Source organism: Oncorhynchus tshawytscha, linkage group LG12 (assembly GCF_018296145.1).
Source record: "Oncorhynchus tshawytscha isolate Ot180627B linkage group LG12, Otsh_v2.0, whole genome shotgun sequence".
Lineage (NCBI taxonomy): Eukaryota > Metazoa > Chordata > Actinopteri > Salmoniformes > Salmonidae > Oncorhynchus > Oncorhynchus tshawytscha.
In genome coordinates this window covers 3,154,941-3,177,391 of record NC_056440.1, presented here as the reverse complement: position 1 = coordinate 3,177,391, position 22,451 = coordinate 3,154,941, and the positions used below count along the sequence as shown (strand labels likewise).

The window sequence follows — 22,451 nt, the reverse complement described above, 5'->3', positions numbered from 1 at the left end:
GTGGAGTGCTGCAGATGTGGTTGTCCTTCTGGAAGATTCTCCCATCTCCATAGAGGAACTCTGGAGCTCTGTCAGGGTGACCATCTGGTTCTTGGTCACCTCCCTGGCCAAGGCCCTTCTCCACCAATTGCTCAGTTTGGCCAAGTGGCCAGCACTAGGAAAAAGTATTGGTGGTTCCAAATGTCTTCCATTTAAAAGTAATGAAGACCACTGTGTTCTTGGAGACTTTGAATGATGCAGACATTTTTTTGGTCTGTACCTGGATACAATCCTGTCTCAGAATTCCTTTGACCTCATGGCTTGCTTTTTGATCTGACATGCACTGTCAACTGTGGAAGCCTGGAGACAGGTGCGTGCCTTTCCAAATCATGTCCAGTCAATTAAATTTACCATGGGTAAAATAGGTAAATTGTAGAAACATCTCAAGGATCAATGGAAACAGGATGCACCTGAGCTCAATTTCGAGTCTCATAGCAAAGGGTCTGAATAATTATGTAAATCATTTTTAATACATTTGAAAAAAAATCTAAAAACCTGTTTTCACTTTGTCATTATGGGGTATTGTGATGTCATTATGGGGTATTGTGATGTCACTATGGGGTATTGTGATGTCATTATGGGGTATTGTGTGTAGATTGATGAGGGGGGAAATGTATTTAATCAATTTTAGAATAAGGCTGTAACGTAACAAAATGTGGAAAAAGTCAAGGGGTCTGAGTACTTTCCGAATGCAGTGTAATTGTCACGTTCTGACCATCGTTCATATGTGTTTTCCTTGTTTTAGTGTTGGGTCAGGACGTGAGCTGGGTGGGCATTCTATGTTGTGTGTCTGGTTTGTCTATTTCTATGTTTGGCCTGATATGGTTCTCAATCAGAGGCAGGTGTTAGTCATTGTCTCTGATTGGGAACCATATTTAGGTAGCCTGTTTTGTGTTGGGTTTTGTGGGTGATTGTCCTTAGTGTCCTTGTTCCTGTCTGTGTTAGGTTACCCAAGTATAGGCTGTTTCGGTTTTCGTTACGTTTATTGTTTTTGTAGTGTTTGTATTTAGATTCGTGTTACGTTTGTTTATTAAGTTATGGATCGCAATCTACACGCTGCATTTTGGTCCGACTCTCCTTCACACCTAGAAAACCGTTACAGAATCACCCACCACAAACGGACCAAGCAGCGTCAACAGGCAGGAGCAGCCCAAAGAGGAGATGCGTAAGAAGGATTTCTGGACATGGGAGGAAATCCTCGATTCCCTGGGCTAAACCAGGGGAGTGTAGCCCCCAAAGGTGCAGCAGGAGAAGAGGCAACAGGAGCAGCCCAAAGAGGAGTACAGTATGGACTATACTTCTTGGGAGGAGATAGACAGGTGGGCGGTACCCAGGGAGAGTGCCGGAGCCCGCCTGGGATTCGATGGAGCAGTGAGCGAAGGTTACAGGAGAATGAGGTTGGCGTGCCTAGCACGGCGGCGCGGACGGAAGCCCTAGAGTCAGCCCCAAAAAGTATTGGGGGTGGGGCTCACAGGGGGTATGGCTATGCCAGGTAGGAGACCTGCGCAAACTCCCTGTGCTTACCGGGGTTAGAGAGACCGGGCAGGCACCGTGTTATGCAGTGGTGCGCACGGTGTCCCCAGTGCAGGTGCATAGCCCGGTGCGGTATATTCCAGCTCCTCGGATCGGCCGGGCTAGAGTGGGCATCGAGCCAGGTAAGGTAGGCTCCGTGCTCAAGAGCTCAGTGCGCCTGCACGGTCCGGTCTATTCAGTACCACCTCCACACCCCAGCCCTCCGGTGGCAGCTCCCCGCACCAGGCTTCCTGTGCGTGTCCTCGGTCCAGTACTACCAGTACCAGCACCACGCATATCAGGACTACAGTGCGCCTCACCTTTCCAGCGCTGTCGGAGCCTTTCTCCTCTCCTGCGCTGTCGGAGTCTCCCACCTGTTCAGCGCAGCCAGAGCCTTCCTCCTCTACAGCGCTGCTGGAGTCTCCCGCCTGTTCAGCGCAGCCAGAGCCTTCCTCCTCTACAGCGCTGCTGGAGTCTCCTGCCTGTTCAGCGCAGCCAGAGCCTTCCTCCTCTACAGCGCTGCTGGAGTCTCCTGCCTGTTCAGCGCAGCCAGAGCTGCCAGCGTGCATGGAGCAGCCAGAGATGTCAGTCTGCATAGACCAGCCATAGCTGTCAGTCTGCATGAAGCAGCCAGAGCTGTCAGTCTGCAAGGAGCTGCCAGTCTGCAAGGAGCTGCCAGTCTGCAAGGAGCTGCCAGTCTGCACGGAGCTGCCAGTCTGCAGGAGCTGCCAGTCTGCCACTGCCAGTCTGCAAGGAGCTGCCAGTCTGCAAGGAGCTGCCAGTCTGCACGGAGCCGCCAGAGCTGCCAGTCTGTAAGAAGTCGCCAGAGCTGTCAGCCTACATGGAGTAGCCAGAGCCGTCAGTCAGCGTGGAGCAGCCAGAGCCGCCAGTCAGCATGGAGCAGCCAGATCTTTCAGTCTGCCAGGATCTGCCAGTCAGCCAGACTCTTCCAGATCCGCCAGTCTGCCCAGCGCCGCCAGTGCCGTCAGTCTGCCCAGCGCCGCCAGTGCCGTCAGTCTGCCCAGCGCCGCCAGTGCCGTCAATCTACCCAGCGCCGCCAGTGCCGTCAGTCTGCCCAGCGCCGCCAGTACCGCCAGTCTGCCCAGCGCCGCCAGTCCGCCAGTCTGCCCAGTGCCGCCAGTGCCGCCAGTCTGTCCAGCGCCGCAAGTGCCGCCAGTCTGCCAGGATCAGTCAGCCAGGATCCGCCAGTCAGCCAGGATCCGCCAGTCTGCCAGGATCTACCAGTCTGCCAGGATCCGCCAGTCAGCCAGGATCTGCCAGAACTGCCAGTCAGCCAGGATCCGCCAGTCTGCCAGGATTCGCCATTCAGCCAGGATCTGCCAGTCAGCCAGGATCTGCCGGAACCACTAGCCAGGATCTGCTAGATCCATCAACCTGCCGGAGCTTCCTCTCAATCCTGAGCTTCCTCTCAGTCCTGAGCCCTCTGAGCTTCCCCTCAGTCCTGAGCTTCCCCTCAGTCCCGAGCTACCCTCAGTCCCGAGCTACCTCAGTCCGGGAGCTGCCCTTCAGTCCAGTGGGGTCCGTTGTTAGGTTTCCTAGGCCAAGGTTAGCGACCCACTCAAGGGACGCTAAGGAGGTGGACTAAAACAATTATGGAGTGGGGTCCACGTACTGAGTGCCACAGACAGATGCTCACCAAGACCCTCCCCTATAGGTGTAGGTTGTGCCCCACACCTTGGGGGCGGGGGTACTGTCACGTTCTGACCATCGTTCATATGTGTTTTCCTTGTTTTAGTGTTGGTCAGGACGTGAGCTGGGTGGGCATTCTATGTTGTGTGTCTGGTTTGTCTATTTCTATGTTTGGCCTGATATGGTTCTCAATCAGAGGCAGGTGTTAGTCATTGTCTCTGATTGGGAACCATATTTAGGTAGCCTGTTTTTTGTTGGGTTTTGTGGGTGATTGTCCTTAGTGTCCTTGTTCCTGTCTGTGTTAGGTTACCCAAGTATAGGCTGTTCCGGTTTTCGTTACGTTTATTGTTTTTGTAGTGTTTGTATTTAGATTCGTGTTACGTTTGTTTATTAAATTATGGATCGCAATCTAGACGCTGCGTTTTGGTCCGTAACAGTAATACCAACAGGCTTTCTTCTGTTCTGCACTTCATTGTGGTCAGGACTGTACAGTTAATTCCCCGTCTTCTCCAACTCTATCATTATCATGCATTATCCAGGCTAGGATGGCCGTAATGGTAGTAATGTAGTCAACATCGTAGCAGAATAATGAATGTTATTGTGCCTATCAAGTGTCTGCTAAAACATAATAACAGTACTGTACAGCAGTGGGGATTGGATATGCATTTCTAAGAATGACAACAGGTTGGGTGTTAGAATCTACATGACATTATGGTGTATTCTGAATCAACTGTAGTATTAATACAGACACATATCTAATCATATATCTAATCATATATAACATCATATCTAATCATATATCTAATCATATATCTCAGAAAATACTTGTGGTCCCTGTACCACTACTGGTGTAGAGACTCTTAGCTCTCCGAGACCCCCTGTACCACTACTGGTGTAGAGACTCTTAGCTCTCCGAGACCCCCTGTACCACTACTGGTGTAGAGACTCTTAGCTCTCCGAGACCCCCTGTACCACTACTGGTGTAGAGACTCTTAGCTCTCTGAGACCCCCTGTACCACTACTGGTGTAGAGACTCTTAGCTCTCTGAGACCCACTATACCACTACTGGTGTAGAGACTCTTAGCTCTCCGAGACCCCCTGTACCACTACTGGTGTAGAGACTCTTAGCTCTCCGAGACCCCCTGTGCCACTACTGGTGTAGAGACTCTTAGCTCTCTGAGACCCCCTGTACCACTACTGGTGTAGAGACTCTTAGCTCTCCGAGACCCCCTGTACCACTACTGGTGTAGAGACTCTTAGCTCTCTGACACCCCCTTTACCACTACTGGTGTAGAGACTCTTAGCTCTCTGAGACCCCCTTTACCACTACTGGTGTAGAGACTCTTAGCTCTCTGAGACCCCCTTTACCACTACTGGTGTAGAGACTCTTAGCTCTCTGAGACCCCCTTTACCACTACTGGTGTAGAGACTCTTAGCTCTCTGAGACCCCCTTTACCACTACTGGTGTAGAGACTCTTAGCTCTCTGAGACGCCCTTTACCACTACTGTAGAGTCAAGTGATATGCGATGCAGGTTATCAGGTTATTTATCTCCAGCAGCGTCACTCACTGTGTTAATGTATGGTGTACAGAGCGTCACTCACTGTGTTAATGTATGGTGTACAGAGCGTCACTCACTGTGTTAATGTATGGTGTACAGAGCGTCACTCACTGTGTTAATGTATGGCGTACAGAGCGTCACTCACTGTGTTAATGTACCCCCTCCACTCACTGTGTTAATGTATGGTGTACAGAGCGTCACTCACTGTGTTAATGTATGGTGTACAGAGACCCCACTGTGTTAATGTACTGGTGTACAGAGCGTCACTCACTGTGTTAATGTATGGTGTACAGAGCGTCACCACTGTGTTAATGTATGGTGTACAGAGCGTCACTCACTGTGTTAATGTATGGTGTACAGAGCGTCACTCACTGTGTTAATGTATGGCGTACAGAGCGTCACTCACTGTGTTAATGTATGGCGTACAGAGCGTCACTCACTGTGTTAATGTATGGTGTACAGAGTGTCACTCACTGTGTTAATGTATGGTGTACAGAGCGTCACTCACTGTGTTAATGTATGGTGTACAGAGCTTCACCCCCTGTTAATGTACTGGTGTACAGAGCGTCACTCACTGTGTTAATGTATGGTGTACAGAGCGTCACTCACTGTGTTAATGTATGCTGTACAGAGCCACTCACTGTGTTAATGTATGGTGTACAGAGCTCACTCACTGTGTTAATGTATGGTGTACAGACACTCACTGTGTTAATGTATGGTGTACAGAGCGTCACTCACTGTGTTAATGTATGGTGTACAGAGCGTCACTCACTGTGTTAATGTATGGTGTACAGAGCGTCACTCACTGTGTTAATGTATGGTGTACAGAGCGTCACTCACTGTGTTAATGTATGGTGTACAGAGCGTCACTCACTGTGTTAATGTATGGTGTACAGAGCGTCACTCACTGTGTTAATGTATGGTGTACAGAGCGTCACTCACTGTGTTAATGTATGGTGTACTCACTCACTGTGTTAATGTATGGTGTACAGAGCGTCACCACTGTGTTACTGTATGGTGTACAGAGCGTCACTCACTGTGTTAATGTATGGTGTACAGAGCGTCACTCACTGTGTTAATGTATGGCGTACAGAGCGTCACTCACTGTGTTAATGTATGGCGTACAGAGCGTCACTCACTGTGTTAATGTATGGCGTACAGAGCGTCACTCACTGTGTTAATGTATGGCGTACAGAGCGTCACTCACTGTGTTAATGCATGGCGTACAGAGCGTCACTCACTGTGTTAATGTATGGCGTACAGAGCGTCACTCACTGTGTTAATGTATGGCGTAGAGCGTCACTCACTTTGTTAATGTATGGCGTACAGAGCGTCACTCACTGTGTTAATGTATGGCGTACAGAGCGTCACTCACTGTGTTAATGTATGGTGTACAGAGCGTCACTCACTGTGTTAATGTATGGTGTACAGAGCGTCACTCACTGTGTTAATGTATGGTGTACAGAGCGTCACTCACTGTGTTAATGTATGGCGTACAGAGCGTCACTCACTGTGTTAATGTATGGTGTACCCGTAGAGCTTCACTCACTGTGTTAATGTATGGTGTACAGAGCGTCACTCACTGTGTTAATGTATGGCGTACAGAGCGTCACTCACTGTGTTAATGTATGGCGTACAGAGCGTCACTCACTGTGTTAATGTATGGTGTACAGAGCGTCACTCACTGTGTTAATGTATGGTGTACAGAGCGTCACTCACTGTGTTAATGTATGGTGTACCCGTACAGAGCTTCACTCACTGTGTTAATGTATGGTGTACAGAGCGTCACTCACTGTGTTAATGTATGGTGTACAGAGCGTCACTCACTGTGTTAATGTATGGTGTACAGAGCGTCACTCACTGTGTTAATGTATGGTGTACAGAGCGTCACTCACTGTGTTAATGTATGGTGTACAGAGCGTCACTCACTGTGTTAATGTATGGTGTACAGAGCGTCACTCACTGTGTTAATGTATGGTGTACAGAGCGTCACTCACTGTGTTAATGTATGGTGTACAGAGCGTCACTCACTGTGTTCGCAGGGTGAACGCTGCACTGGTGATGGAGGTAGGGAGGTTGAGGCCTTTGGTGATCTCACGCCATATTTTTTTATTGATGACCTCCACTAAGCCGCCTTTTTCTGTGACCAGCTTGTAGAGCGTGTACAGATCCAACACCTGCTTGGCCATGATAGGAATACGATTCACTGGAGTCCCTGTCGAGACAAAACACAATATCCACAATCAATGCTATTAACTTCAGTCCATCGATAGAGAGGGTTTCCTCGCTAGCTGTGGCTTATAAAGCCAATTTATCTGGAAGCAGTCCAATAGCTGACATCTTGGCTAACAAAACATATTACTTTTTGAAAAACTCCCCCTTGACTTTTTATACAGCGTTTTAAAGGGGCAATCTGTGTTTGCTAAATATATTTTTTGACATTTAAATTATCGATATAAACCCGCTGATTCTTGAAGAATATAACTTAGAAATGCCTCATGATCTTAGTTCAACTGTTGTACCTAGGGTTGCAAAGCTACCGGGTAGTTTATCAAAGATACCGGAATCTTCAGTAATTTTGGTAATTAACAGAAAATCAATTGCAATCAAATAACTTTAAAACAAGTCATTAATATATAGTATACATTTCGTATATCTGTGTCCATATTGTCCATGAATTTCTAGTAGATAGACCATATGGTTCAAGAGAAAATAGTCTAATTAATGAATAAAATATCTAATCATTAACGGGATTATTTTAAATTAACTCTGCAACTATTCTAAATATTGACTTCTTTCACAACTACCACCGGTTTGACTGAAAAACATTGACAACAAATACATACTGGTTTAAACTAGGTTTCCATCCAATTCGGACAGATTTTCATGAGAATATTCATAAAAATACATATGCGCATTTCTCCCCCCGCCAGAAATGTTTCCATCAAATTGACTTGTTGCACATAAACAACTGTGCGTGATGACGTAGTGCACATACAAATACATTTTGCGGTTTAAATTACCATCTACTGGATAAAAAATCAAATTAAAAAAAAGTTAAATTGGGTTCCATCACATTTTCAACTATACTGATGGTTATCTCACAAATATGTTTTGCGTTATAGTGTACAACAGTGTGCCAACACCGGTATTGGCACAGAGCGCGTTTAGCCTACATGATGACTATATGATGAACTAAAGAGCGACATTAATTCTATTTGTCAAACGCAACCAAGCGTCGATGATCATGTCACCCGGAATAAAACCCTCGATTTTTTTGGAAAGGACACATCAAGATTATCACTTTGCACTTTCACATGTTAATAAGTTCATGATCATTTATTTCATCTGTTGCCTAATAAACTGCATGCTTTCCCGAGTCGTGACTCCAAGTTTACTTTGATATGATGGTTATTATATCAATATTTGCGCATAAAAGCGTTTCCACCGAAATTTTTGGCATAATTAATTTTACTAACCAGGTTTCCATTCAAAGTCTATATGCCAGTAAAATACAAGTCGGATAAAAAAATTACAGGCCTGATGGAAACAGAACATTTTTCTATAAACTTTCCCCCCCAAAAAGTACTGTAACGACCCATACGCTGGACAAGGTGGGATAGTTTTGTGTTGGTAAAATCATTGCGGGAAATGTAGGTGGAAACACTTGTATGCGCAAAAATGTATATAATAACCAATATATCAAAGTTGATTTGGAGTCACACGATGACATGTTGTGGAGTCCTCCCACTACGACTCATCGGGAAAGCAGACAGTTTATTATGCCGCGTTCACAACAACTGAGAACTCAGAACTTGGAAACCTCCGACTTCCATCTTCAATGCGTTCAAGACAACTGAGAATTCGAAAAGAACGAACTCCGACTGGCAAATCCAACTCAGAATTCCAAGTCGGGAACTCTGGCCTCTTTCGCGACCCCCGATTTTACCGACCTGAAGATCACTGACGTCATGATTAGACCTCGTTTTTATCCGAATTCCCAGTTGTCTTGATAGCACCATTAGGCTACAGATTAAATCAATGATGATGAACTTCGACAGGGTGGTAAACGTGAAAGGTGATGAGCTTGATGCTCGTTTCCAAGTAAATATCGAGGGTCTTATTCTGGTAACATGATAATCGATGCTTGGCTGCGTTTGAAAAAAAGAAATAAAAATCTTGCCTTTTTGTCCATAATAATCTCATCATGTACTGTGGGCTATACATGCGCTCCGGCCAACGGCGCGCAGTTACTGCTGTTGTCTAGAGCGCATGTGTCAATACCAGAGTGGGAAAACACTATATGATGCAAAAGCATCAGTAGAGTTGAACATGCGATGGAACCCATTTAACTTGTATTTTTATTCGGTACATCTCAGTTTAACTGCAACACGTATGTTTATGTGTATTACATCATCACGCAACAAGCAACATTTTATATAACACATTTGATTGTAACACATCTCTTTGTGGGAAAATGCACATATTGTTTTAATGCGGATTTTAGAATATTGACATGGAAATCTGTCCCCAAAAGATCCCATCTTGTCTAGCGTATTTTGTTTTGTCTACATTTGTAAAAGTTTACCGGGAATTTTTTTTTGTCATGACAATCTTTTTTCCTGGCATGTATTGGATGGAAACCTGGTTATAGTAAAAAAATAATAATAATCTGTAAATAAAATTTATATAAAGGATTTGTCATGTTGGAACCCTCATATTAAACACTAATGGTATTCACTAAATTGACCGTTTGTATTTAGGATGATGTTTTATAGCTGTGCCATTCAGTTTTATTAGACAATCATCTCATTTGATGATTTTTAATATTTGACATGTGATTAGGCCACACAGAGGGCCAGAGATGAATACAGATACCTGTGATCATCTGAAGTAGAGACCAGAGATTATTACAGATACCTGTGATCATCTGAAGTAGAGACCAGAGATTATTACAGATACCTGTGATCATCTGAAGTAGAGACCAGAGATTATTACAGATGCCTGTGATCATCTGAAGTAGAAACCAGAGATTATTACAGACACCTGTGATCATCTGAAGTAGAGACCAGAGATTATTACAGATGCCTGTGATCCTCTAAAGTACCCTAAAGGGCCACCAAATGAATTGTAATAGATTTCTTAAAATCTTAGAAAAATACCACAATTCTGGTATTTTACTGTTAAACTTTGAAAGTTTCCAGTAATATACCCTCTCTTTGCACCCCTTGACCCACCCCATCAGGACCCTATATGCTTGTTATAATGCAATGCAAGCCTTCAAAACCTGGTTTGGGGGGTGGCAGCTAGCCTAGCCAGGTATCCTAGTGGAAAGAGCATTGGACTTGCAACCGAAAGGTTGCAAGATCGAATCCCCGAGATGACAAGGTAAACATCTGTCGTTCTGCCCCATGAACAAGGTAGTTATAACTCACTGTTCCTAGGCTGTAATTGAAAAAAAAAATGTGTTCTTAATGGACTTGCCTAGTTAAAAAAAAAACTATAACGTTGACATCATGGATGGTCAGTCCTTGATTCCATATCTCTGTCTACTAATTAGAGTGTGATGTCATATCTCCAGCCCCGTCCCTCAGCTGTTAACCAAAATAAAGGGTTGAGAACTTTACTATTGTTTCAACTGCAATACTGCCCCTTTAATGCCCCCTCTATGTTATATAAATACTGCCCCTTTAATGCCCCCTCTATGTTATATAAATACTGCCCCTTTAATGCCTCCTCTATGTCATATAAATACTGCCCCTTTAATGCCTCCTCTATGTTATATAAATACTGCCCCTGTAATGCCTCCTCTATGTTATATAAATACTGCCCCTTTAATGCCTCCTCTATGTCATATAAATACTGCCCCTTTAATGCCTCCTCTATGTTATATAAATACTGCCCCTGTAATGCCTCCTCTATGTTATATAAATACTGCCCCTTTAATGCCTCCTCTGTTATATAAATACTGCCCCTTTAATGCCCCCTCTATGTTATATAAATACTGCCCCTTTAATGCCTCCTCTATGCTATATAAATACTGCCCCTTTAATGCCTCCTCTATGTTATATAAATACTGCCCCTTTAATGCCTCCTCTATGTTATATAAATACTGCCCCTTTAATGCCTCCTCTATGTCATATAAATACTGCCCCTTTAATGCCTCCTCTATGTTATATAAATACTGCCCCTGTAATGCCTCCTCTATGTTATATAAATACTGCCCCTTTAATGCCTCCTCTATGTTATATAAATACTGCCCCTTTAATGCCTCCTCTATGTTATATAAATACTGCCCCTTTAATGCCTCCTCTATGTTATATAAATACTGCCCCTTTAATGCCTCCTCTATGTTATATAAATACTGCCCCTTTAATGCCTCCTCTATGTTATATAAATACTGCCCCTTTAATGCCTCCTCTATGCTATATAAATACTGCCCCTTTAATGCCTCCTCGATGTTATATAAATACTGCCCCTTTAATGCCTCCTCGATGTTATATAAATACTGCCCCTTTAATGCCTCCTCTATGTTACTATGTGTACGTGTAGAATTTAAATACACCTTTAGCTATGAAATTAACATTACTTTAAACATTCAACTTCTTTTTAAAGAAGCAATCACTGTTCAACCCTAACCCCAACCCTAAACTTCATTCCATTCTGGCCTGAACCCTGCTAACCTAACCCTGACCCTAAGCTTTATTCCACTCAAGTCTTAATTAGCAGGGTATAAGGAGGCAGATAATAATTTGTACTATGCAGTTTAAAGGGTCGGCCGTAAAGAGGGAAGGGTCGGCCCTTTGTGAGCAGCCTGACCCTGAGATAATGAACCTGTATTTTGCTGATAGAGTTCCATTGTACCCATCGAGTTTACCATATAATGGCAATCAATACCTGCAGAAATATAGTGGAAACAGCAGCAAGCAGTGCAGGGCCATACACCGGAGGAGAGGAGAGGGGGAGGAGAGGAGGAGAGGTGGGGGAGGAGGAGGGAGGAGGAGAGGATGAGGAGAGGGGGAGGAGAGGAGGAGGAGGAGAGGGGGAGGAGGGGGAGGAGAGGGGGAGGAGGGAGGAGGAGGGAGGAGGGGGGAGGAGAGGAGGAGGAGAGGGGGGGAGGAGAGGGAGAGGGAGAGGGGGAGGAGAGGAGGGAGGAGGAGGGGGGAGGAGAGGAGGAGGAGAGGGTGAGGAGAGGAGGGGGGGGAGGAGATGAGAGGAGAGGGGGAGGAGAGGGGGAGGAGAGGAGAGGAGAGGGGGAGGAGAGGAGAGGAAAGGAGAAGGGGAGGAGGAGGAGAGGGGGAGGAGCGGGGGAGGAGAGGAGGAGGAGAGGGGGGGAGGAGGGAGAAGAGGGGGAGGAGGAGAGGGGGTGAAGTATCGTCTGAGGCGGTAAAAACACATAAATTAAGGCTGGTAATTATGGGATGACTTGGCTGGCAGTAGAACCGACTGAGGAGAAAGACAACATTAAAACTAGAGATTTATCCTGTCTCTCCGACCAGGACAATACTGGCCATTATATCTAAAGTAGCACCACCCAAAGCCCATCTATCGCCGTTTCCAACTCCACACTAAACTGTCTATATATCACGACTGTGTGGTGAAAGTGGTCTCAGGAGAAGTGGGGTGATTCTAAATCATTAAAGAGACTTCTCAAAGGTTAACGGACGTACTTGGAGTTCTCTCATAATTAAGATTGAGATGCTTGATTGACTGTAGTGTAACATTCAGCTTGGTGTTACTACAGTTTAAGAGGTGTTGATTGGGGTGTTTTCTTGTTGTTGCTGTTTTTGTACAGTGTCACAATGCAGAACATACAAGTACAGTAAGGCTAATACTAGGAATACACGACAGTAATGAGAAGAGAAACACAAAGAAAAAGCCTTTGGTAATACACCGTCACAGAGACATACTGTTACTCCCCATCCCATTCTCACCGGTGATAATGCACAGCCCGTTGCCTTGATCTATACAACTATTATTTATCCCGATCCACAATGGCCGACCCAAACGAGCACGGGGCGATGAATAAAAAAGACCTGGCCTCAGAAACGCTTTTGTCTGTTAGAATCTGACCCAACCAAGACAGGCCTCTTAAAACCAGATTTATGCGCTTTCAATACCCGGCGTGATGCATTCGTCTCCCGATTCCCTGAAAGGGATATGAAGAATAAAAGAGGAGAGGACAGTCTTTTGTCAGCAGAGACGATCCGATCAGCTCATGGATCACGTTGACAATGAGGAATGGCGGGCGGGAGGAAAAAGCACCTCGTATACGACTCCTCTAACGGACTAACGACGGGCACAGGCAGTCCTCTAGTTAATCACTCACTTGCTAAAAGATTGCAGTGTGTAATTGGAGCTTGCAGAGGGAATCGGGACTTAGTAGAGCGGAGTAATCATCATCTTTTCGCTCGGCTTCGTCGCTGATGCGTTCAGTTTCGCACCTTTGCAGCAAGCCGGTAATGGACCTGGCCAGAGGAGTTTCTCCTCTTCATTTACTTGGCTCTTTTAACCTGTGAAATGAAGGATTAATGTAATGCAGCTAGCAGGAAAACAACTGTTTATCTACATGTGGACAGCCCATCTAATTGGAATGGCGCTTCAGTAGTTTCTTACATTTAGATTTTACTGTTGTTCATTTAGCAGACGCTCTTATCCAGAGTGATTTACAATCAGTGCAAACAGCTGACTGGGTTAGGGAGGGCCCATACAGTATGAACCTAGAATACAGTATGAACCTAGAATACAGTATGAACCTAGAATACAGTATGAACCTAGAATACAGTATGAACCTAGAATACAGTATGAACCTAGAATACAACATGAACCTAGAATACAGTATGAACCTAGAATACAACATGAACCTAGAATACAACATGAACCTAGAATACAGTATGAACCTAGAATACAACATGAACCTAGAATACAACATGAACCTAGAATACAGTATGAACCTAGAATACAGTATGAACCTAGAATACAGTATGAACCTAGAATACAGTATGAACCTAGAATACAGTATGAACCTAGAATACAGTATGAACCTAGAATACAACATGAACCTAGAATACAACATGAACCTAGAATACAGTATGAACCTAGAATTTTTATTTTACCTTTATTTAACTAGGCAAGAAAGTAAAGAACAAATTCTTATTTTCAATGAGAGCCTAGGAACAGTGGGTTAACTGCCTGTTCAGGGGCAGAACAACAGATTTGTACCTTGTCAGTTCAGGGATTTGAACTTGTAACCTTTCAGTTACTAGTCCAACTCTCTAACCACCAGGCTACCCTGCTGCCCTAGAACATAAAATGCAGCATGAACCTAGAATAGAACTCTATTGTCCAGCCAAACATGGAAACTGTAGGAATGTTTCCCCCTGTCTGTCTGTCTGTCTGTCTGTCTGTCTGTCTGTCTGTCTGTCTGTCTGTCTGTCTGTCTGTCTGTCTGTCTGTCTGTCTGTCTGTCTGTCTGTCTGTCTGTCTGTCTGTCTGTCCCTGTTTCTGTCTGTCCCTGTGTCTGTCTGTCTGTCTGTCTGTCTGTCTGTCTGTCTGTCTGTCTGTCTGTCTGTCTGTCCCTGTTTCTGTCTGTCTGTCTGTCTGTCTGTCTGTCTGTCTGTCTGTCTGTCTGTCTGTCTGTCTGTCTGTCCCTGTGTCTGTCTGTCCCTGTGTCTGTCTGTCTGTCCCTGTTTCTGTCTGTCCCTGTGTCTGTCTGTCTGTCTGTCTGTCTGTCTGTCTGTCTGTCTGTCTGTCTGTCTGTCTGTCCCTGTTTCTGTCTGTCCCTCTCTGTCTGTCTGTCTGTCTGTCTGTCTGTCTGTCTGTCTGTCTGTCTGTCTGTCTGTCTGTCTGTCTGTCTGTCTGTCTGTCTGTCTGTCCCTGTTTCTGTCTGTCTGTCTGTCTGTCTGTCTGTCTGTCTGTCTGTCTGTCTGTCTGTCTGTCTGTCCCTGTGTCTGTCTGTCCCTGTGTCTGTCTGTCTGTCTGTCCCTGTTTCTGTCTGTCCCTGTGTCTGTCTGTCTGTCTGTCTGTCTGTCTGTCTGTCTGTCCCTGTTTCTGTCTGTCCCTGTTTCTGTCTGTCTGTCTGTCTGTCTGTCTGTCTGTCTGTCTGTCTGTCTGTCTGTCTGTCTGTCTGTCTGTCTGTCTGTCTGTCTGTCTGTCTGTCTGTCTGTCTGTCCCTGTTTCTGTCTGTCCCTGTGTCTGTCTGTCTGTCTGTCTGTCTGTCTGTCTGTCTGTCTGTCTGTCTGTCTGTCTGTCTGTCTGTCTGTCTGTCTGTCTGTCCCTGTTTCTGTCTGTCCCTGTTTCTGTCTGTCCCTGTTTCTGTCTGTCCCTGTGTCTGTCTGTCTGTCTGTCTGTCTGTCTGTCTGTCTGTCTGTCTGTCTGTCTGTCTGTCTGTCTGTCTGTCTGTCTGTCTGTCTGTCTGTCTGTCTGTCCCTGTTTCTGTCTGTCCCTCTGTCTGTCTGTCTGTCTGTCTGTCTGTCTGTCTGTCTGTCCCTGTGTCTGTCTGTCCCTGTGTCTGTCTGTCCCTGTGTCTGTCTGTCTGTCTGTCTGTCTGTCTGTCTGTCTGTCTGTCTGTCTGTCTGTCTGTCTGTCTGTCTGTCTGTCTGTCTGTCTGTCTGTCTGTCTGTCCCTGTTTCTGTCTGTCCCTGTTTCTGTCTGTCCCTGTTTCTGTCTGTCCCTGTTTCTGTCTGTCTGTCTGTCTGTCTGTCTGTCTGTCTGTCTGTCTGTCTGTCTGTCTGTCTGTCTGTCTGTCTGTCTGTCTGTCTGTCTGTCCCTGTTTCTGTCTGTCCCTCTGTCTGTCTGTCTGTCTGTCTGTCTGTCTGTCTGTCTGTCTGTCTGTCTGTCCCTGTTTCTGTCTGTCCCTGTTTCTGTCTGTCTGTCTGTCTGTCTGTCTGTCTGTCTGTCTGTCTGTCTGTCTGTCTGTCTGTCTGTCTGTCTGTCTGTCTGTCTGTGTTTCTGTCTGTCCCTCTGTCTGTCTGTCTGTCTGTCTGTCTGTCTGTCTGTCTGTCTGTCTGTCTGTCTGTCTGTCTGTCTGTCTGTCCCTGTTTCTGTCTGTCTGTCTGTCTGTCTGTCTGTCTGTCTGTCTGTCTGTCTGTCTGTCTGTCTGTCTGTCCCTGTGTCTGTCTGTCCCTGTGTCTGTCTGTCTGTCTGTCCCTGTTTCTGTCTGTCCCTGTGTCTGTCTGTCTGTCTGTCTGTCTGTCTGTCTGTCTGTCTGTCTGTCTGTCTGTCTGTCTGTCTGTCCCTGTTTCTGTCTGTCCCTGTTTCTGTCTGTCTGTCTGTCTGTCTGTCTGTCTGTCTGTCTGTCTGTCTGTCTGTCTGTCTGTCTGTCCCTGTTTCTGTCTGTCCCTGTGTCTGTCTGTCTGTCTGTCTGTCTGTCTGTCTGTCTGTCTGTCTGTCTGTCTGTCCCTGTTTCTGTCTGTCCCTGTTTCTGTCTGTCCCTGTTTCTGTCTGTCCCTGTGTCTGTCTGTCTGTCTGTCTGTCTGTCTGTCTGTCTGTCTGTCTGTCTGTCTGTCTGTCTGTCTGTCCCTGTTTCTGTCTGTCCCTCTGTCTGTCTGTCTGTCCCTGTGTCTGTCTGTCCCTGTGTCTGTCTGTCTGTCTGTCCCTGTTTCTGTCTGTCCCTGTGTCTGTCTGTCTGTCTGTCTGTCTGTCTGTCTGTCCCTGTTTCTGTCTGTCCCTGTTTCTGTCTGTCTGTCTGTCTGTCTGTCTGTCTGTCTGTCTGTCTGTCTGTCTGTCTGTCTGTCTGTCTGTCTGTCTGTCTGTCCCTGTTTCTGTCTGTCCCTGTGTCTGTCTGTCTGTCTGTCTGTCTGTCTGTCTGTCTGTCTGTCTGTCTGTCTGTCTGTCTGTCTGTCTGTCTGTCCCTGTTTCTGTCTGTCCCTGTTTCTGTCTGTCCCTGTTTCTGTCTGTCCCTGTGTCTGTCTGTCTGTCTGTCTGTCTGTCTGTCTGTCTGTCTGTCTGTCTGTCTGTCTGTCTGTCTGTCTGTCTGTCCCTGTTTCTGTCTGTCCCTCTGTCTGTCTGTCTGTCTGTCTGTCTGTCTGTCTGTCCCTGTGTCTGTCTGTCCCTGTGTCTGTCTGTCCCTGTGTCTGTCTGTCTGTCTGTCTGTCTGTCTGTCTGTCTGTCTGTCTGTCTGTCTGTCTGTCTGTCTGTCTGTCCCTGTTTCTGTCTGTCCCTGTTTCTGTCTGTCCCTGTTTCTGTCTGTCCCTGTTTCTGTCTGTCTGTCTGTCTGTCTGTCTGTCTGTCTGTCTGTCTGTCTGTCTGTCCCTGTTTCTGTCTGTCCCTCTGTCTGTCTGTCTGTCTGTCTGTCTGTCTGTCTGTCTGTCTGTCCCTGTTTCTGTCTGTCCCTGTTTCTGTCTGTCTGTCTGTCTGTCTGTCTGTCTGTCTGTCTGTCTGTCTGTCTGTCTGTCTGTCTGTCTGTCTGTCTGTCTGTCTGTCTGTCTGTCTGTCTGTCTGTCTGTTCTGTCTGTCCCTCTGTCTGTCTGTCTGTCTGTCTGTCTGTCTGTCTGTCTGTCTGTCTGTCTGTCTGTCTGTCTGTCTGTCTGTCTGTCTGTCTGTCTGTCTGTCTGTCTGTCTGTCTGTCCCTGTTTCTGTCTGTCTGTCTGTCTGTCTGTCTGTCTGTCTGTCTGTCTGTCTGTCTGTCTGTCTGTCTGTCCCTGTGTCTGTCTGTCCCTGTGTCTGTCTGTCTGTCTGTCCCTGTTTCTGTCTGTCCCTGTGTCTGTCTGTCTGTCTGTCTGTCTGTCTGTCTGTCTGTCTGTCTGTCTGTCCCTGTTTCTGTCTGTCCCTGTTTCTGTCTGTCTGTCTGTCTGTCTGTCTGTCTGTCTGTCTGTCTGTCTGTCTGTCTGTCTGTCTGTCCCTGTTTCTGTCTGTCCCTGTGTCTGTCTGTCTGTCTGTCTGTCTGTCTGTCTGTCTGTCTGTCTGTCTGTCTGTCTGTCTGTCTGTCCCTGTTTCTGTCTGTCCCTGTTTCTGTCTGTCCCTGTTTCTGTCTGTCCCTGTGTCTGTCTGTCTGTCTGTCTGTCTGTCTGTCTGTCTGTCTGTCTGTCTGTCTGTCTGTCTGTCTGTCTGTCTGTCCCACCTTTCTGTCTGTCCCTCTGTCTGTCTGTCTGTCTGTCTGTCTGTCTGTCTGTCTGTCTGTCTGTCCTGTGTCTGTCTGTCCCTGTGTCTGTCTGTCCCTGTGTCTGTCTGTCTGTCTGTCTGTCTGTCTGTCTGTCTGTCTGTCTGTCTGTCTGTCTGTCTGTCTGTCTGTCTGTCTGTCTGTCTGTCTGTCTGTCTGTCTGTCTGTCTGTCTGTCTGTCCCTGTTTCTGTCTGTCCCTGTTTCTGTCTGTCCCTGTTTCTGTCTGTCCCTGTTTCTGTCTGTCTGTCTGTCTGTCTGTCTGTCTGTCTGTCTGTCTGTCTGTCTGTCTGTCTGTCTGTCTGTCTGTCTGTCTGTCTGTCTGTCTGTCCCTGTGTCTGTCTCTGAAGCACAGAAGTCGTACCACCTATAGTTTCCAGCAGGAAATTTAGTGTTGTGGCAATAGAAGCCTGGAACCATTCTTTAAAGCTTAGCTGTCTTCTCTTCTGTCCCTTAGTATTCCAGATAATTACACTAGCTGGGACAAAAATTGACTGACTTATTCAACAGAAAGAGCTGATTGTGGTTTCTGGGGCGGTAATCAATTAATACCCACAACCCCCAACAGCCTGGAGGAGAAAGACAGTCCATCACACAGGATATTTATCAGTACACAAAGACAGTAACACCACCATTGTTTTGTCTGCTTTTGATGAGACCAGCTCAAAAGGCCATCACTTATTGAATCAGACACGAGGTACAGGAGACTGAGGTTCTGGAGGCTGAGGTACAGGAGACTGAGGTTCAGGAGGCTGAGGTACAGGAGACTGAGGTACAGGAGACTGAGGTTCAGGAGACTGGGGTACAGGAGACTGAGGTACAGGAGACTGAGGTACAGGAGACTGAGGTTCAGGAGGCTGAGGTACATGAGACTGAGGTTCAGGAGACTGAGGTACAGGGGACTGAGGTACAGGAGACTGAGGTACAGGAGACTGAGGTTCAGGAGGCTGAGGTACAGGAGACTGAGGTATAGGAGACTGAGTTTCAGGAGGCTGTGGTACAGGAGACTGAGGTACAGGAGACTGAGGTACAGGGGACTGAGGTACAGGAGACTGAGGTACAGGAGACTGAGGTTCAGGAGGCTGAGGTACAGGAGACTGAGGTACAGGAGACTGAGGTTCAGGAGACTGAGGTTCAGGAGGCTGAGGTACAGGAGATTGAGGTACAGGATACTGAGGTACAGGAGACTGAGGACAGGAGACTGAGATTCAGGAGACTGAGGTTCAGGAGGCTGAGGTACAGGAGACTGAGGTTCAGGAGACTGAGGTACAGGAGACTGAGGTTCAGGAGGCTGAGGTACAGGAGACTGAGGTTCAGGAGGCTGAGGTACAGGAGACTGAGGTACAGGAGACTGAGTTACAGGAGACCGAGGTTCAGGAGACTGAGGTTCAGGAGACTGAGGTACATGAGACTGAGGTTCAGGAGCCTGAGGTACAGGAGACTGAGGTTCAGGAGACTGAGATACAGGAGACTGAGGTTCAGGAGACTGAGGTTCAGGAGACTGAGATACAGGAGACTGAGGTTCAGGAGACTGAGGTACAGCCTGAGGTACAGGAGACTGAGGTTCAGGAGACTGAGGTACAGCCTGAGGTACAGGAGACTGAGGTACAGGAGACTGAGTTACAGAAGACTAAGGTCCATGGCCATGCACAAAGCTAAGGATCCTATAAAACCAATGGTGCTATTATTACGCCGTTATTTGTAACTGATTTTGTACATAATGTTTCTGCAACCGTATTTTACGGCAAAAAAAGAGCTTCTGGATATCAGGACTGCGATCACTCACCTCGGATTAGACGAAGAGCTTCTGGATATCAGGACAGAGATCACTCACCTCGGATTAGACGAAGAGCTTCTGGATATCAGGACAGTGATCACTCACCTCGGATTAGACGAAGAGCTTCTGGATATCAGGACAGTGATCACTCACCTCGGATTAGACGAAGAGCTTCTGGATATCAGGACAGTGATCACTCACCTCAGATTAGACAAAGAGCTTCTGGATATCAGGACAGTGATCACTCACCTCGGATTAGACGAAGAGCTTCTGGATATCAGGACAGTGATCACTCACCTCGGATTAGACGATGAGCTTCTGGATATCAGGACAGTGATCACTCACCTTGGATTAGACGAAGAGCTTCTGGATATCAGGACAGTGATCACTCACCTCGGATTAGACGATGAGCTTCTGGATATCAGGACAGTGATCACTCACCTCGGATTAGACGAAGAGCTTCTGGATATCAGGACAGTGATCACTCACCTTGGATTAGACGAAGAGCTTCTGGATATCAGGACAGTGATCACTCACCTCGGATTAGACGAAGAGCTTCTGGATATCAGGACAGTGATCACTCACCTCGGATTAGACGAAGAGCTTCTGGATATCAGGAGAGTGATCACTCACCTCAGATTAGACAAAGAGCTTCTGGATATCAGGACTGCGATTACTCACCTCGGATTAGACTAAGAGCTTCTGGATATCAGGACTGCGATCACTCACCTCGGATTAGACTAAGAGCTTCTGGATATCAGGACTGCGATCACTCACCTCGGATTAGATGAAGAGCTTCTGGATATCAGGACAGTGATCACTCACCTCGGATTAGACAAAGAGCTTCTGGATATCAGGACAGTGATCACTCACCTCGGATTAGACGAAGAGCTTCTGGATATCGGGACTGCGATCACTCACCTCGGATTAGACGAAGAGCTTCTGGATATCAGGACTGCGATCACTCACCTCGGATTAGACGAAGAGCTTCTGGATATCAGGACTGCGATCACTCACCTCGGATTAGACGAAGAGCTTCTGGATATCAGGACTGCGATCACTCACCTCGGATTAGACGAAGAGCTTCTGGATATCAGGACAGTGATCACTCACCTCGGATTAGACAAAGATTTTTTCTTCAACAAGCAGGACGCACAGGACATTCTCCAAACACCCGACGAGGCCAACAACCCAGTTATTTGCAAGAGGAAGAGACGCAGGTACAGAGGACACAGAGCGGGATGAGAGGAAGAGACGCAGGTACAGAGGACACAGAGCGGGATGAGAGGAAGAGACGCAGGTACAGAGGACACAGAGCGGGATGAGAGGAAGAGATGCAGGTACAGAGGACACAGAGCGGGATGAGAGGAAGAGACGCAGGTACAGAGGACACAGAGCGGGATGAGAGGAAGAGACGCAGGTAGAGAGGACACAGAGCGGGATGAGAGGAAGAGACGCAGGTACAGAGGACACAGAGCGGGATGAGAGGAAGAGACGCAGGTACAGAGGACACAGAGCGGGATGAGAGGAAGAGACGCAGGTACAGAGGACACAGAGCGGGATGAGAGGAAGAGACGCAGGTAGAGAGGACACAGAGCAGGATGAGAGGAAGAGACGCAGGTACAGAGGACACAGAGCGGGATGAGAGGAAGAGACGCAGGTACAGAGGACACAGAGCGGGATGAGAGGAAGAGACGCAGGTACAGAGGACACAGAGCGGGATGAGAGGAAGAGACGCAGGTACAGAGGACACAGAGCGGGATGAGAGGAAGAGACGCAGGTACAGAGGACACAGAGCGGGATGAGAGGAAGAGACGCAGGTACAGAGGACACAGAGCAGCGTCACTCGTAAGGATCCACAGAAGGCGAGTGGGAAAGCTGTTGTTACCATCAATATTACTTGCCAACGTGCAATCATTGGACAATAAATTAGACGAGGTACGATCACGAATATCTTACCAGACAAGCTAAATCACTTCCATGCTCGCTTTGAGGCAAGCACACTGAGGCATGCATGAGAGCATCAGCTGTTCTGGATGACTGTGTGATCACACTATAGGGAGGATGTCAGCCTATAGGGAGGATGTCAGAGACCTGGCCGGGTGGTGTCAGAATAACAACCTATCCCTCAACGTAACCAAGACTAAGGAGATGAATGTGGACTACAGGAAAAGGAGGAACGAGCACGCCCCCATTCTCATCGACGGGGCTGCAGTGGAGCAGGTTGAGAGCTTCAAGTTCCTTGGTGTCCACATCACCAACAAACTAGAATGGTCCAAACACACCAAGACAGTCGTGAAGAGGGCACGGGCACGACAAAGCCTATTCCCCCTCAGGGAACTAAAAAGATTTGGCATGGGTCCTCAGATCTTCAAAAGGGTCTACAGCTGCACCATCGAGAGCATCACTGCCTGGTTGCATCACTGCCTGGTATGGCAACTGCTCGGCCTACGACCGCAAGGCACTACAGAGAGTAGTGCGTACGGCCCAGTACATTACTGGGGATAAGCTGCCTGCCATAGAGGACCTCTACACCAGGCGTTGTTAGAGGAAGGCCCTAAAAATTGTCAAAGACCCCAGCCACCCCAGTCATAGACTGTTCTCTCTACTACCGCATGGCAAGCAGTACCGGAGCGAAAGTCTAGGTCCAAGAGGCTTCAACAGCTTCTACCCCCAAGCCATAAGACTCCTGAACAGCTAATCAAATGGCTACCCAGACTATTTACATTGTGTCTCGCCACCCACCACCCGCCACCCGCCACCCGCCACCCGCCAACCCCTCTTTTACGCCACTGCTACTCTCTGTTATCACATAT

At 47.1% G+C, this 22,451-nt stretch overlaps 1 protein-coding gene across 2 annotated transcripts in view; it reads right to left on the bottom strand.

Moving 5' to 3' along the window:
* Window positions 1-22,451, bottom strand: part of LOC112238964 (AT-rich interactive domain-containing protein 3A) — a 251,716-nt gene that overhangs the window by 17,998 nt on the left and 211,267 nt on the right. For both annotated transcript variants that reach the window (XM_042331200.1, XM_042331201.1), the window contains exon 5: window positions 6,793-6,976. In XM_042331200.1, coding sequence (XP_042187134.1) covers window positions 6,793-6,976 — 184 coding nt within the window. The remainder of the gene's footprint in view (window positions 1-6,792; window positions 6,977-22,451) is intronic.